Source organism: Perca fluviatilis, chromosome 4 (genome assembly GCF_010015445.1).
Source record: "Perca fluviatilis chromosome 4, GENO_Pfluv_1.0, whole genome shotgun sequence".
Taxonomy (NCBI): domain Eukaryota; kingdom Metazoa; phylum Chordata; class Actinopteri; order Perciformes; family Percidae; genus Perca; species Perca fluviatilis.
Window position 1 is genome coordinate 14595838 of NC_053115.1, and position 17687 is coordinate 14613524.

The 17687-nt window shown below is 39.5% G+C and overlaps 2 protein-coding genes across 3 annotated transcripts; one reads left to right on the forward strand and one right to left on the reverse strand.

Moving 5' to 3' along the window:
* Window positions 1-3185: 3185 nt before the first annotated feature.
* Window positions 3186-7073, forward strand: olfml3b (olfactomedin-like 3b). Its single transcript, XM_039799040.1, has 3 exons — window positions 3186-3362; window positions 4213-4498; window positions 6076-7073. The coding sequence occupies exons 1-3, from the start codon at window positions 3264-3266 to the stop codon at window positions 6858-6860; spliced, it is 1170 nt and encodes a 389-aa protein (XP_039654974.1). The 5' UTR covers window positions 3186-3263; the 3' UTR covers window positions 6861-7073.
* A 4883-nt stretch (window positions 7074-11956) lies between these two features.
* On the reverse strand, window positions 11957-17016 carry cdk2 (cyclin-dependent kinase 2). Of its 2 annotated transcripts, none has more exons than XM_039798902.1 (7): window positions 16969-17016; window positions 15034-15111; window positions 14807-14927; window positions 14440-14610; window positions 14099-14200; window positions 13773-13976; window positions 11957-12991 (listed from the first exon to the last, which is right to left on the reverse strand). In XM_039798902.1, the coding sequence occupies exons 1-7, from the start codon at window positions 16971-16973 to the stop codon at window positions 12887-12889; spliced, it is 786 nt and encodes a 261-aa protein (XP_039654836.1). In that variant the 5' UTR covers window positions 16974-17016; the 3' UTR covers window positions 11957-12886. The 2 variants fall into 2 exon arrangements, with proteins under 2 accessions (XP_039654836.1, XP_039654834.1); XM_039798900.1 differs by lacking the exon at window positions 16969-17016 and adding an exon at window positions 16224-16962.
* Between the last annotated feature and the right edge of the window lie 671 nt (window positions 17017-17687).

Consider the following 17687-nt stretch of genomic DNA (forward strand, 5'->3'; position numbering starts at 1 on the left):
TATTATAACATGAAACGTTATAATTAGTGATAACCATAAATATTACAATGATTATTAGTTTATATTATAGTAGTAGTAGTAGTAGTAGTAGTAGTAGTATTAGCAGTAGTGACAGGAGTAGTAATAGCATTTTTTTTAGTAGTATTATGTATCTTATATATCCAGTGTCCATGCTATGAATATGATAATGATAATGTGAACTTTTACATATTCACACACACTAACACGTACACACTGAGGCAGATGAGGTCAGGCCTAGTTGTGCTGCTTGCACAGCTTGGAGATGGGATTGTTTGGGGACACGTAGGAGACAAAACAACAGTGAGCACATCTGCAGAGTGCTTACATTAGGATATTTCTAATAAAATAAAGAATAAATATAGAATTACATAAATTGTCTTTTTAAGGAGAACTTCAGACACCAAACATCTGTTTACAGGTTTTTGGGAGTACTACTGCATATGTGAGAACATTTTTAGAAATTTAGAGCTGCGTGAAATCTGATAAAAGAAATTGCCTCAAGTGATGTCACTTGAGTCCGCAGCCGTTGGGCCTGAAGACTATACGTTTGAAAAAATAAAACAAACTCAGGGTGTGGACTTAGAAAGAAGTGAACTTATCAGACCTCTGTAGCTCATTCCTCATCTTAGGTTGAACTGTCGGTGGCCAAGTTGCACTGTGGGGAATGTAGGCGCCGGGTTTTAACAAAGAAGAGGAATACTTTGAAAAAAGCACGATATCTCTGGTTCTGCTGTTTTACTTTTTTTTTTTGAGTTTTTTTTCATGAGTCCGACAATGTTATAGAAGCACAATGCTAAATCTGTGGTATACTCTTTTAAAACTAAAATAGAGACTGACCACTGAGTGATTTGCTAAACATTAGAAATCTATTTTTACTATTCTCTGTAAATTATGTAATATCTAATCATCTGTCAGTTAAAAACACAGTTTGTTCTGTTATCATTTAGCACATAGTCACTACCCAGAAACATTTTCATACACAGCACATGAACACCTACACACACTTGCACATACTGGTTTATCACATACTAACACAACCACCTTTTAACCATGGCATTTAATAATAATCTTATCCTGTTTTTTTCTATCCAGGTTGTTGTAGCGACCTGTATGCCTGCATATACACACTTGAAAATGAAATGCGTAAAAAAACACATATTCAAATAAGCAAATCCTTATACAAACAAGCCTGACGCAATGATGGTGCCATGAATAGGTGACCATATTGTAAATAATGCCCAATACAATAGACCTTTAGTTGTAGCAGCATTACACAGCACCATCATTAGTGGTGTAATTTGTGCGCATGAAGATGTGATGCCCTGAGAGTCCATTGGCGGATTTACAAAAGAGTTACAACCGTGCACAACTGTTGTTTTGGTGGGATGACAAAAAAAGCTTAGATTTTAAAAAGTTGTCACCTGAGCTCAATGGAAGTGAGGGCATTCGTATTTGTTGCTCTATTTTAAAGGTGCTCTAAGTGATGTGACGCGTTTTTTAGGCTACAACATTTTTCGTCACATACAGCAAACATCTCCTCACTATCTGCTAGCTGCCTGTCCCCTGAACACACTGTATAAAAACGCAGTCTCTGTAGACAGCCCAGGCTCCACAAACGCCAACAAAAACAAACTGCGCCAACCAGCACAACGAACCATAACAAACCAGTTCCTTCTTGTCAGTTATTGGCTGGAACTCTGTTTGTTATGGTTATTGGTGGCAGTTACAAAAGTATATGTTGCCTGTTATAAATTGGTAGCCCACATCACTTAGAGCATTACTTTAAGCTCCATACACATGCATCTTTCTGGGCTTAAAGTAGTGGAGCCTGTCCAAGCATGAGGACACACCCAAGTCTATCAGAGGGCTACACAGTTGTTCTTTTAAATAAGTAACTATAGTTCTATAACTGTAACATTAAAGCTTTACAACTAACTTTTTAAGCTTACTTTTATATTCATGTATCTGCTGGAGGAATGTGTCTTGGGCAGATGAGTGTTCAGGGCATACCTAAGTAGTACAGAGCAGATGCCATCTTTCACAGTTTGATTGCAACAGTTACTATCACATACCGTGGTTTGTATGTAATAAAAAAAATACTGGTTTGATTTGCAAAATAGATTTACCACTTCAGATGCACACTGTGCACTTACAAAAAATCATACCAAAAAAAGCATGAATGAAAGACTGACTGTAGTTACAGCAAACTTAGCCTATATAAAAACTTCTAACTTCATGTTTGTCTTTCTCAAACGTGTACAGGATATTAGGTCATGTAGTTCAAAAACAGCCAAAATGAAATGCATCACAAACCCGTAAAACTTAAAAGTACAGGAATAGTATTATGCTATTAATGATAGCATGAACACAGTTGGGCCCAGAGTGAGTTTTAGCGCTAACTAAAACCCATAAGCAAGCTGTGTTGACAAAGAGGTGTGCAGACTTGTGTGCAGCAAGGTGGTTATATAATGACAAGTGAGGCCGGAGACACTATTTCCTATTTCCCCAGTAATTCACCACTCGCTAAACTAACCACTGTTTTTGTCACGTTACAGACATCAGTCCAGTATTGCAACTGTTCCTGTGCACAGGGACAGCTGGAAAACACAACAGATACTGCTATAACATGACTTCACTGATGAATGAAACGTCTTACTTATGTTTCACATATTATTTTAATTAATAGAATTTTGATCTGTCTGCATCATTTGTTCATGTCCTGTCAAAATAAAGATAACTGTTTGGATCAGAGCTCAGGACAACATCTGAGACATTCATCTGTTAGAATAGTTCATAATGTGTTACACAGAATCTTTCATTAATGCATTGTAATGTAGGCTAGTGGATTAAAACCCACAGTCCATGTTCTACCCCTTGACACAGGAGTACAGCGCCTCACTGACTCCTGACTCCCACTCACATTACGCTTCCTGCTCCTACTCTACGTAACGTGGTCCGGCGCCACACTACTGGCCTGTGTTTTGAGTAAAGCCATACATACATTTAAACATCAGACTATATATTGTTTTTTTGTTCAGTTTGTCAATCAGGTAAAAGCTGAAGTAATAATTAACACCAGTGTCTTGTCTCTCTTAGAGACTGTGTGCCTGTGTGTCTTCACCAGATGTTTTTGGCTCCTCCCAGACAGCTTACTAAAACATTCCAGCCCACCTCTGGGAATCTGCTGGTTCCTCCACACTCTCACTCCACTCCAGGAGGCAAAGAGACTGAGCTGACACAAAATGAGAGGACTTGTTGTCTTGGTTACTTTGGCCTGCTTTGCCACCGCTCAGCACCAAACACTGATTGACTACTTGGAGCGGAGGCTGCTCGCTATTGAGGTAAGACTCATTTTACCTCCCTGCCGAGCCCTGCGCTCCAGAGTCCCTGTGAAAGGAAACTTCCAAGGACAGGCAATGGAATGCAGATGTGGGCAAATCCTGAGGAAAATGCTAGAAAATACAGCTCTCTGATATGTACAGGGAGTATGAGCTTCTTGTCTGGGTTCAGAGACTGAGATAAAAAATGTGGTTTAAAAGATTAGTACAGATTTGCACATATGAAGAGTTGTGCTATATTGGTATACCAAAATGACATGTATCATGATGATGAAGTAACAGTAATTATTTCACCAACAACACATTTCAGATTAAACATCTTTCAGAGAATGTCATACCTGTGTGGAAAATTATTTTTGTGATGGATACAAATATAGCTCTCTTATAGTATATAGCCAGTAATAGCTCTCACCAGGGATCTTGTCAATTATCTCAAAATATTATTCATCCACATCCCTCAGTTTCTGTATTTCTCTGTAATGTAGTCTCAGACTTTACTGATCACCTCAGAGGTCAGGGTCCGCTACAGAGCGAGTTGGTAGGATTTAGTGTTTTGCTAAAAGACATTTGAGCAGGGTGGAAACTTGCCACGTGTGGGCTGAACCTGGTTGTTTGAAGGATGAGTTTCCTACTTATTATACCTTTATGTCCCAGACTATTTACTGAGCCTTAAAGAACATAAAATTATGGCCTTCTCAGAGCTTACTAGAAGTGCATTTGCAGTTCCTGTAAAACTAACAGCATGTATTGCTCACATTACTGAAGTACAAACAGGTAAGATGGAAACAAGACTGTGACCATCTCAGCATGTGTAAAAATATTGACTAATCTTTGTCACTTTGTTTTGAAACAGGACCGGATCTCTCTGTGGCATGAACAGACCGCCCGCTACGCCTCCGAGCTGCGGGAGCTGAAGCAACAGATGCTTTCCCAGTTGGAGAACCTGGATAAGGAGAAAGAGACACTGAGAATGAATCTGGATGGCGTGGGGACGAGGGTGGACCGGGTGGAGCGTGAGCTGGACTACCTGGAGACTCAGAACGGTGCTCAGCCGTGTGTGGACGTGGACGACAAGCTGATAGAACAGCAGGTGACGCTGGTGAAGGAGAAGCAGAAGGCCAAGTACTCAAAACTATCAGGTGAGATATAATGTGTTTAAACTGCACTTGGACAGTGCATTTATTCTGTTCATCAGATTTTTTTTGTGTATGAATATGAAAATACTTACTTAGTTCTACCTTAAACTGATCAACAACTAAAATTACAATAATCTGAAATGGAGAAAAGCAAGAAAATCCTCAAGTTTGTAATGCTGTACCCATTATATTAATCATTTACAGAACAGAACAGGTATATATAATGATACATCACTTATCAACTACATAAAGTGCATTAATTGGTCTTACATTTTCACACAAACACTCCACTGGCAAGTCAAAGACTTCACAAAAGCCTTTGGCTTATTCATATTTAGACTAGTCTCGCTTTTCCAGACCTTCCTCCACAGCACAGGTGCTAAGCGCCGGACGGAGCCACAGTGCCGCTGCAAAATAGTCTTGGGAAGGAAGTTGTTTTGGTGGAACATGTGTATGTTGAAAACTTCTTTTAGTCGTGCAACAGAAAACTCAGATTGGACAGATCACTCAAAAGTTGTGAAAAGTCACAGAAAGAGTTTTCTATCACCTGTGTGAGGCAACACACACTCCAGTCATCCCTCTACTCTTAGTTTTGTAGAAATTTAAAAACATTCCATTATTAAGATTTGTTCACACAAAGAAAAAGGATGGTGTTATTCTATTGTTCTATCCCAAATCACCAAATCCAATGAAAATACAAAAAACCAACAATGTGTCAGTCCTTTTCTTAATTCTTTCCGACTTCCTTCCCTGTCTGTGGCACTGCCTTCCTTAAGCCATGGGATTTGGGATGGTGGTTCAAAACCTTACAAAGACACTTTATGCTGGCCTTCTCTTTAATTTGTCACCCATATTTATACAACATAAACAAATAAGGCAAAGACAGGCTTTATTCTCCGTCTTGGGTGAAAACACACATAATACAATCTCAAATCTGTAATCTTGAGACTTCAGACTTAAAGTTCAAACATGAGGATTTAACTTGGATATGCCCTTAAGGACTTGACTTGACCATGTCCCAAATGACTTAAATTAATTATTTAACATTTGGGGAAATACACTTAATGTCTTTCTTGTCGAGAGTTAGATGAGAAGATTGATACAACTCTCATATCTGCCCGTTAAATATGAAGCTGGAATCAGTAGCCAGTTAGCTTAGCTTAGCATAAAGAGTGGAAACATGGGAAAACAGCTAGCCTGGCTCTGTCCAAAGGTAACTAAAGTTGCATACCAGCACCTCTAAAGCTCACTAATTAACACGTCACATTTCTTCAGTTAAATCTGTAAAAAAAAGCCATGTGTAAAAAACAACAGTTGTGGTTCTAGGTACTGGACTATTTGCTGGCTGGGTGCAATGACCTCCTGGAGTCTCTGCTGTTTGTTTGGCAACCTCACAGTGACAACAAACTAACTGTCTCCTGCTGATAATGAGCAGGCAAATATGGGAGTTGTATTGATCTTCTTGTCTAACTCTTTACAAGAAAGCAAATACCGGTAAACATACTTCCTAAAATGTCGAGCTATTCCTTTAAAAACAGTCCTGATATATTTAAATGATAACAAAATGTGAACATTTTCAGACTGCAGCGACATGATCTCCAGCATAAAAGCCATGAAGATCTTGAAGCGAGTCGGGGGGCCAAAGGGCATGTGGACCAAAGACACCAGCAGCGGTTCTGGGAAGGTCTACATTTTTAATGGGACGGATGAAGACACCATCCATGAGTTTGCCTCTGTGCAAGACTTCTCCCGCTCGCTGGGCATGTCTCTGTCCAAGAACCTGAAGCTTCCGTCTGCCTGGAGGGGAACAGGACACGTTGTCCTCAACAATCACGCGTATTATATAAATCAGGCTGAAGAGATAATGGTGGTTAAATATGACATGAAGAACAGCTCTGTGACAGACAGCGCAGTGTTCCCAGTGCAGGACCATGTCCCACCGTACGGCCTGACCCCCGAGACAGTGATGGACCTGGCTGTGGACGAGGAAGGCCTGTGGGTCATTTATGCCTCGCGGCAGAACGAGAGGTACATCTCTCTGGCTAAAATGGACGGCAACTCGCTGGACAACGAGCAAATGTGGGACACAAACTGTCCGAGAGAGAATGCGGAGGGGGCTTTTGTCATCTGTGGCACTTTGTATGTGGTGTACAACACCAAGCAGCCCGGTCGCTCACGTGTCCAGTGTGTGTTTGACGTCAATGATATGGTAACCAACGAAGAAGCACCCCTGGTTTACTTTCCAAAGCGTTACGGAACCCACTCCAGTATAAAGTACAACCCGCAGGAGCAGCTGCTCTATGCATGGGATGATGGCTACCAGATCCTGTACAAGCTTATCATGAAAAAGAAACTAGAAATTTGAGCTAAATAATACACCGCACCAAACCCAAACCATCTTAAAGTACCACTCCATTGTTTTTACAAGTTTAAGCTCCTTAACTACAAATCATGTGTACTTTATATTACTGCTGGCCATTTTTAAAGCTATAGTGCATAGTTTCTGTCTCCCCCATGATGAGGAATTCTAAGTAATGACAACATCACTGTCTTCAGTGATCGCGCACCACCCCCAACCCTCCTCCACGCAGTTGCTTGTAGCCAAGGAGGACATGGAGGATTAAAACAAAAAACATGACGAACCCTTTAGAAGAGGTAATTATCTTCACCATCACTCAAGTTTCTGTGCGCGAAAGTCGCCGGACGACACCATTTTCTGAACATAGCCATACTGAGAAATACAGACAGAGTTTTGTGGAGCTGATAGTCTTAATTAGCTTTGTATCAACTCATTTGGCAATGGCTTGAATGTAACGGACATTCATTAATATTTAAAAAGTTACGCACTAAAGCTTTAATGCATGTTGTGGATTTTCAGATTTGTCAATGTGTATATCTGTGCGGTATAAAAATCAATGTTGAAACAAACTTTAAAGGTCCCATGGTATGAAATTTTCACTTTATGAGGTTTTTTAACATTAATATGAGTTCCCCCAGCCTGCCTATAGTCCCCAAGTGGCTAAAAATGGCGATAGGTGTAAACCGAGCCCTGGGTATCCTGCTCTGCCTTTGAGAAAATTAAAGCTCAGATGGGCCGATCTTATGAGGTCATAAGGAGCAAGGTTACCTCCCCTTTCTCTGCTTTGCCCGCCCAGAGAATTTGGCCCACCCATGAGAGAGAGAGAGACATCATGGCTTTCAAATGAGCAAAGTGGCAGTTGGTCAAGGACACACCCCCACTCTCCACCTTGCCCCCCCCCCCCCACCCTCTCCTCCTCAATAGCTACAGACACAGAAATGGTACATACTAAGGAAAGCTCATTGTGGGACTGGCTCTAGTGGCTGTAATTCTGCACCAAGGCTGAATTTCGGGAAAGAGACTTCAGATACAGTATTAGGGGACCACTAAGGTCTATAGAAAAGCCTCCAAATAGCACCATGTCATGGGACCTTTAACTGTTTAATCGAGTGACCATCAAGTGTGCGTTGTTTTTTTTTTTCAGTTTCATTATTGTGATCTGATATAATAATAACAGTTTAAGTCCAGACTGATTTGAAAAGTCTCAGAACATTTTCTAAAAATGAGTGCACTGTGACAACTCAAGCAAGTTTCAAGAGTCTGCAACTTGATTTTTATACCATTTGGAAATGAATGGACAACAACGGAGGGTAGGAGAAATAAATTCCAAAGTCGCCAACATTCCAGCATGGTATGCAAAATGGTCAGCAGTGACGTGAAGTATTCTTGATGTGTAGTAAATCCTCCCGGCTCACCCCTCCCTTTCTAAGCCTGTAGTAGAACCTTCGGTAGCCTTTACGTAATGCAAAAGGCCCCATCTAGAGAAGGTGTTTGGTTCTATTCTGGGCTACTGTAGAAACCATAGACTGTATATAAAGATGGACGACGCGTCTCCACTTCCTCCCACTGTACAAAAGTGAAGCCAAAATATCCCGGATACAGGCACTGCCATCTTGTAATTTTGGAGCCAGAGTCTGGTAGTGATCTGGAGGTGGAGCCACGGTATCGAAGTCCCGCCCATACACCAGCCTGACTATACAGATGTCAATCACAGCTGCCAATCATGACTTTTCGCCCCATTTTTATATCAATCAATCAATCAATCAAAATTTATTTGTATAGCGCTTTAAAACAACCAGCAGGTATCCAAAGTGCTTCACATCTGGAACTAAGAATAGACAACATATCATGCAATAAGAAGGATGAAACGTAGAAAACAGTAAAATCATAAAAGGTTACACAGAAACAGGAAGAGGAAATTGTCACACCACTACTGCGTATTAAAAGCCATTCTAAACAGTTAGGTTTTGAGTTTAGACCTAAAAAGAGCGACATCTGTAATTGTGCGAATATCAGGGGGTAACTTGTTCCAGAGTCTCGGGGCAGCAACCGCAAAAGCCTGATCACCCCATCGTTTGTACCTTGACCTTGGGACTTCTAAAACCAGTTGGTTAGAAGACCGCAAAGACCGGCTGTGCTCACGCAGGGTTAAAATCTAGCATGAAATAACTAATAAAAACCAAACTTATCAGGAAAATTAACACTTAAACAAACCTATGCGTGATAAGAACTACCTGAAATGACAGAAACCATGTGTGGGGAAAAAAGTATTTGAAGTGTACTTTGATTTTTAAGTTTGGCCCGTGTCCCATCCGCTAACATAGTGGGGGCGTGATTTATGACCTTTACTGCAGCCAGCCACTAGGGGGCGATCGAGATGTTTTGGCTTCACTTATACAGTCTATGCATCAAACACATCAACCCCTGGTAGAAACAGGGAAGAGGACCCGCTCCTGTAGCTGTAGATACGAAGGGCTCATTCTAGACTAACGAAAACACAACAATTCTTAGTTTCAGGTGATTATACACTAATAAAAACTTAATTATAAATATTAGCCTATATTCCATTTCTGCCAATAGATCCTACACACTGGCCCTTTAAGTCTAAAAGCCCAAAAAGGTTCAAAAGGGCTGGATTGTAAAACTGTATCTGTATACTTTCACACTTTCAGATGTGAGCCAAGCACTTGTTTCTTATTGTTCATGCTGCAAATATAGGACACATCATACTTTTAAATTAGTATAATTTACCGGACCACTCGCTTTAACCTCACTGTCAAAATCTGTCCAATCTTTTTCTACTTGAGATGTCATTTTGCTGTCTGAATACATTTTGATAACATATATCTTGGTAGCATTGCTGAGTGCATAAATTAAAGCAAACTCGTTTCCTGCAATAATTCACCACATTGCCTTATGGGGAATCAAAGACAAAGATAAGTGTGTGTAACAGCTATAATAATTCAGTCAAAACACAGGCTTTAATGTTGCTGAACTATATAACATTTGTCATACTATATTAAAAGGCAATGCTTAGTTTAAAAGATAGAAGAAAATAAACATTTTCTTTAGTTATGGCTCAAACTTCATTTTGCAGCTTTATAAATTTCAACTACTACCATAATCCAGTTATATGATGTTGCCACATATAGTGCAACTACAGCAATGTTGTCACTATTGGGGGCAACCTCAGAACTGCAATAAATAAACCTGGGATATTAGGATACGTGAAAGAAAAAGCTAGCTGGCTAGTGCTGTTATATTTCTATGTTTATGCATCATGTGAACTTTTCGAGCACATATGTATTTTGTGGCGTCAACATTTTACTAAATGAAATCACCAAGATTGACAGAGCACCACTATTTGAATTATGCCTCACATAATGCACTTGTTTATTATTTATATCTGAATATAACATCTATTTCTTACTGTGTGCTTATAATATGCTCATTTTCCCACTATCATCTTTTCCTATTTCTGCTTCTAATTATTTTTCATTGTGAAAATAAATGGCAAACTGTTATCACAAGGAGTCTGTCTTCTTTAATGTGCAGGATGTGCAGACACAAACATATTAAAGCCACTATGTGTAAGATTTAAACGTTTTAGACTTTAACGACAACTTGTGGTATCATCAAAAAGACACTGTGGCAGATAGCAATGCATTACTTTCTTGGTTACTGTACATCTTTTCTCGATTTCAACCTTGCTCCTTAAAGGTGAAATGCATTGACTGACATGATGTCTAAGTATGGCGCTGACTAATAAAAACTTATTTAATTGACTGGTTGTAAACTCAGCAAAAAAAGAAACACCGCTTTTTCAGGACACTTTATTTTAAAGATACGTTTGTAAAAATCAAAATAACTTTAGAGATCTTCATTGTAAAGGGTTTAAACAATGTTTTCCATGCTTGTTCAATGAACCATAAACAATGAACATGCACCTGTTGAACGGTCGAAAAGACTATAACAACTTCACAGTTATAAGAAAATTATGAAAGTAAAGACCTTTCTACTGACTCTGAAAGACACCAAAAGAAAGACACCCAGGGTCCCTGCTAATCTGCGTGAACTTGCCTGAGGCATGAGGACAGCAGATGTGGCCAGGGCAATACATTGCAATGTCCCTACTGTGAGACGCCTAAGACAACGCTACAGGGAGACAGGAAGCACAGCTGATTATCCTCGCAGTGGCAGACCACGTGTAACAACACCTGCATAGGATCGGTACATCCGAATATCACACCCGCAGGACAGGTACAGGTACAGGCAGGGGCGTAGCACAAAATTCTGGGCCCTGTAGAAAGGCATTTTCTATGGGCCCCTCCCTGCAACCACAGCTATTCATTCTAGCATCTTTTTGGGCCCTTCTCACATGAGGGCCCCGGGTCCCCTTTTTTCCCCCAGTCTTGACGCCCCTGGGTACAGGATGGAAACAACAACCGCAAGAACTGGCCAGTCTGGTGCAGTACATGAGGAGATGCACTGCAGTACTTAATGCAGCTGGTGACCACACCAGATACTGAGGGCTGCTTTTGATTTTGACCCCCCCCCCCCCGCCTTTGTTCAGGGAAACATTATTCTATTTCTGTTAGTCACATGTCTGTGAAAACTGTTCAGTTTAAGTCTTAGTTGTTAAATCTTTTAATGTTCATACAAATATTTGCATATGTTAAGTTTGCTTAAAATATAAAAGCAGTTGAAAGTGACAGGACTTTTCTTTTTTTGCTGAGTATATTTCATTGGAGAACACAATTAGTTGTTTGGGGTCTTTGTGAAACAGTTTTTCAGGGTAATTTACTCTATCCTCACACCACCAGTTCATCATCTAACTTTAATTGATAGTTCTTGGTCTTGAAAACAATTAAAACATCGCCTTTGTCCCTTTTCGGATCATTTTAACTCTTAAAAACGGTCATGTCTTTTTTTTTTTCTAAGGAAAAGATCAATGAAGCATAACAGCAATTTGATTTAACAACGCAAGACAGCATTTGACTCTGGTATTTGAGTCTAACAAACCATTTGGCATACTTGTTTCACTTGGCTGCAGAACTGAAAAAGCCATCATCCAAAAATGTTCCTCACATCGACAAAGTAACAGTTGTTTAAACAAGTTTATTTTTTTTTCAAACTGTAAATAAACAATATCCATAAAAACAGTTCATAACGTTTGAATAAAATCTAGAGTAAGAAAGATGCAACAGTACATTAAATTCCGTAAAATCTGAATTACAACAGGGAACATTTATATTTCACAACTGCATGTACAAAGCTCTGAGAACTTCAGTCAGGAGGAGTAATCCTGCCAACAAATCTGAATGACCAATAAACATTTTTGTGTGTTAAACTAAAGGTGCCGTTATAAAACCACTTCAAGATACTTTAAACCCAAACATAGAATTTAAGTGCGAGAAAATAAACCTAAAAGAACTCAACCGTAGTCTCATGTTCTTTTAGCGCAAACTGTTGTTAGCTGACGTTGTTCGTTGTGCGACAACTGTCCCCTACCTCTTTCATTCAGCTGCTGCTCAGTCTTACAAAGCATGACATTTGTTATTTGCACTATCCCACACACTTATTCAATCATATTTAAATATGATTGAATAAGTGTGTAAATAATTGACTATTTGAATTTGGACTTCCTAAAGCCAACATACCATTTAAATTAGGAAATGGCAGTATTGGCAGATTGGGTCTACCTGACCTGCACTCAAGTCACAGGACCATCCCAATCACAAATAACATTAGCATCAAAAATGGCAGTTGCACACAAAATATGCAAAATGATATTGAAAATTACAGTTTAACCTCCTTAACTATTATAACATCATGGCTGAAAAAACAGCAAAACTCTCGGGATGTCTGTCATCTAGAAAGCTGGTTTTAGGTATTAACAAATATCCTTTGAAGGATCCAACATATCCTGTAGTGTCCACATTTTCTGTCCATTCCAGCCGTGGATATAAAGCGTGGAGGTCCTTATTGCTTAGACATTGTTGGCGTTAAAATTGACTGATATTTTGCTTGACTCAGAGTCTCAGATGAGGAACTGGCATGGTGACGTCACGGAAGTATCGATGTGCGAGGGCGTTTTTGGCAGATAACCTCTTGTTTGGATCATAATTCAGCATTTCCTGCAAAGACAACAACAGAAATGGAAAAAAAGATATAGTCAAACAATGGGTCTATAAAGTAGGGCTGCAACTAACGATAATTTTAATTAAACAACCAATTATTTTCTTGATGGATTTATCCTTTTAGTCTATAAAAAGTCGGGAAAAATGTTGCCGGTTATAATTTTCCACAGCCCAAAATCATGCATCCAGATTGCTTGTTTATGCAAACAACAGTCCAAAGTGTATATGTAATCAGTTTACTATCATATATGGCAAAGAAAAACATTGAATCCTCACAATGAAGAAGCTGCATTTCAGCTTGAAAGATTACGGAAATGACTAATCGATTATTGAAATTGTTGCTGATATTCTGTTAATGGACTAATCGATTAATCAACTAATTGTCGCAGCTCTACTATAAAAGGTTTCGTACGCTGTAGTGGAAAACAAATGTACTTCTTATTTTGTTTGCTAACAATGCGATTTCATATCCCTGGTAGAAAAAAAATGACAAAATAAAAAACTAAAATAAAGCAGTTGAGCAAATTACTTAACTTGTAATCTGCATCTGGATCAAAATTAATAGAGACTACCCTGGGACATGTGTGCCTGATTTTGTTGCATTTAAGTGCAGTAGTTTTTTGTTTTTTTTGTTTACCCTTTTCACCAGCTGTACATATATCTTATCATCCTCATTTGGTCTCACTGACTTACACACAAACAAGCACAAGAGAACGCCTTCCGCCACGAAGGTAATGAATGCTAAATTAATATGTGAATTAATGACAAATGTTCTCACTCCAAGCAGTTCTCTTCCATCCTCATCAAGAATCGGCACCACTTTAGATAATTCCTGCCGGGCCCACTTGGGGAAAGATGGTTTGTAGTCAGGCATTGATGTGACTCCAGGCCAGACAGTCTCATCAGGTGTGCCCAAGGTGCGGAAGATTCGGAATAACTGATCGATCTCAGAGTCGCCGGGGAACAAGGCCCTCTTGGTGAGCTGTACAACAGTGGACAGTGAGGGGAGTCTGCTGGTTAGATGTTACGTTTGATCCATAGCGTGCAGCCTTAATTCAATCACAGTGAAGCCTATTGTAAAACATGACACTCAGTGCAAATTACCATTTCAGCAAAGATGCACCCCAGACTCCAGATGTCGACAGCTGTGGAGTAGTATTTACAGCCCAGGAGGATTTCTGGTGCTCTGTACCAAAGTGTTACCACCTAAAAAACATCACAGAAGCAAGTTTATATTCAGGAAAACACAATTTCTCAGGAAGAAATTAACATAGCCCTATTGTGAGATGTTTTCTGACTATACCACAGAGGGCTCAATTCACTTAGAGGAAACATGATGGAGTGCACTTTGCTGCTGGACTAGTAATGAATATGCACTTCAAACCATATGGTTACAGTTTTCAGAAGAAGCCTGTTGACATGAACAGAGTAGCTGTACACGTTACCTCATGTGTGTATGTGCGGACGGGCACCCCGAAGGCTCTTGCCAGGCCAAAGTCAGCGAGCTTGATCTCCCCCTGGGCGTTGATGAGGAGGTTCTGGGGCTTCAGGTCTCGATGAAGAACCCTGTGAGAGTGGCAGAAGGCCAGGCCTTGCAACAGCTGGAAAAGATAACTCTACAAAAAACAGAAATAAATATAAATAAATATAAATAAATAAATAACTAAATATATATATATATATATATACATACATACATATATATACACACACACACCCAGGTAAGTCAACACAGAAATTCAGAGTCCATTTACTCTTGATTTCTTGAAAAGATCAAGACAGATATGTTTTGCAAATCTAGCTGCTGTTTACCTTAACCAAAGGCAGTGGGATACCAGCAACTGTGAAGGAGTCCATGAATTTTTTTAGATCCTGATGAAGGAACTCAAAAACAAGGTAGAGCTTGTTCTCTGTGTGGATAACATCCCGCAATCTAAAACATGTTAACAGGCAAGTTATCTTAAAATCTGACGGAAACAAGTAACACAAGAATCTTGCAAGCAGCATTTAGCTAAAAGCTGCAACATGTAGACACTTACTTGACTATATTTGGGTGACTGAGTTCTTTGAGAAGTGAAATCTCTCTGATGGCAGTGCTTGGTACACCCTCTGTTTCCCTGCGTGCAATACACGGTAAATTAACTGGTTAAGTTTCTTAGGCTCATTCACTAATCTCAGGTTATAATAACGTTGACATTTAAACGTGTGTTATTTACTTCAGCTTGGTTAATGATTTTATAATATCTGCTTGTTTCAATAGTTGTTGTTTTTTATTCCTTTTATTCTATATTTTGTGTATCTTCATACAAACAGTTGATATAAATAGCAAACAGTCAACACAACTTAAGCTTAAATGTCAGCCAGCAAAAGATAAGCACAGCAATGCTCTTGATTTCTGTATTCTGACACAAAGGTCAGGAAACACTGGATAAAGAGAGTCAGTAATGCCACCTGGGAAAGCCTGGGAAATGATGTCCCTTGGCCCAGCACAGCAGCACATGAATATTACAAAAATATTAACATTGAGATTTTCTTAAGTGAGCCAACACAATGTACCGTGTGCATGTTTCAATCAGACCCACATTATATATATATATATATTGAGTGGTTCTCAACCATTCTGGCTCCTGACCCCTTATAATGAAGCAATGTCGACTTGTGACCCCTCATCACAGACTAATGCCTTAGTGTGGACATATTCTGTGCAGTCCAATCCAAAAGTAATATTTCCTTTTTTGAGGCTCTTAAAAGATAAACTTCCACAAGAAAAAAAAAAACGTATTATATCCTTAATTATCATGTAATCTCCCAGATTTGGATGGGAGCAGGTTGGGTACCACTGCAAAACACCAACAATATGTACCATATTTTGGTGTTATACTAAGATAAATGGGTGCGGTAAAATGTTTCAAATTTAAAATATAAGTGCTTTTACATGTAGGGAATTACATGAGCAGTGTCTAAATGTAGTTTCGGTTTAAAGGCTGTTGGTTGAGAACCACTGTCACTGTAACGTTAATAGGTTTTGTTTTATACGTCTAACACTAAAGAGTGATGGGAGGAAGCTCTGCAGAATAGCTGTTTACAAATGTCGTCTGCCGGTCACACCCTGATGGGTGAGTAAAACAGTTTCATCACATTTGAAGCGGAGTTAAAGCAACAGTTAGCTCCAGGAACGTTAGCTTGGCCTCAGATGATAACCAACAACACTCATCATGAGTAAACTTACGTGTCTAGGCGGATTTTTTTCAGCGCAACAGTTTCTCCGGTGACTTTGTTCTTGGCTTTGTAAACTACTCCATACGTCCCTTCTCCTATCTTTTCCACTTTCTGAAACGTATCCATTTTACAAATCAACAGAACTTGGAGGTTTGTTGGTTGTTTAAGCTAGCTAGTTAGCGAGATCCTACTCTTTGTGTGTGAGCTAACAAGTGCCCGGTGGCTACAGAGACAAACGTTAACGAGCAGCGCGGGGACCGACATATAATTAACTGCTCCTCGTTAGTTCAAACGGTCCGGATACACCACAGCCTGCGGAGGGCAGCGGTGTTGTCGAGGTTTCACTTTCTCAGATCGGAGCGAAACAGCTAAAGAATGTCGGGGGTCAGGTCATTTGTTGGCACTGATAATGAGAATATCCGTAAACATGTGGATTAGCGTGGCGGCGGTTGCTCTTCTCTGGAAAACACTGAACCAACACAGTAGCGTTTCCCGCGTTACCTCGGGAGCGTTCGTTTTTGTGTTCAAAGCACACCGACTCATGTAGCCGGGTGGTATTTTCAGATATTTTACAATTGACTCCTCAAAAGCGTCTTCCGTTTGACTCGTTGTGAAGGGAACACTGGTGCGGACAAGTACGTAAAATTATTTGTTTTCTCAAAATACTGTCGGCTGAGTTTTATTGTCAGTTGGTGCAAGTCGAGAAATTGAGTCGTATTTTACCAACAAGAGAAACGAACATCCAACAAACTAACCTCATGGGTCACATGGTGACACGGCGATGACGTTTTACGTTATCAACGTCGGCGACGGAAGTGGAACAATTTGTTTTATATAAAAAAACAACAACAAAGAAAAGTTTTTTGTCAGTAGGTTTTTGTAGTACAAACTTCTTGTAGCATACTACAAATAAAAAGTATATATTTTAAAGAACAGTTTTAGGTGAAGGGTAGTTGTCATGAAAATTCATTATATAATAGTCACAGCTTTTGGGTGTATAGAAAAAGATATTAGTTAATAAAACAATGCTTTTTATATGTTGACACAAAATAGGCTACAACACCAGAAACAAGCACACAAAAGGGGGATTATTCAGCTTCATACATCATTTGGTCACACTTTTGGACACTTTTATAGCCAAGTTGTTATATATAGACAGGCTGCTTTGTTTATGTTCTGTATACTTTGCACATAAATCATTTGGTCTGGTATGTTGGTAAATGCCAAATAATGTAGTAAATGGTCCTATGTTTCACAGTATACTGAACAGGACACAATGAAGGAGAATTACAGTTGCTCCCTCTAGTGTCAGTAAGTCTTGTTGTGCACTGCACTCCCTCTCTGGTTTAGAGCTGTTTCTGTCATGCCCACTCCTCTATGCTGTAGAGGCTGAAAAGAAAATCTGTCTTTATTATTCTTAAACAAACCAGATTCATAAACCTTTTTTTTACAGCAGGAAAAGCACCAAAGAAAC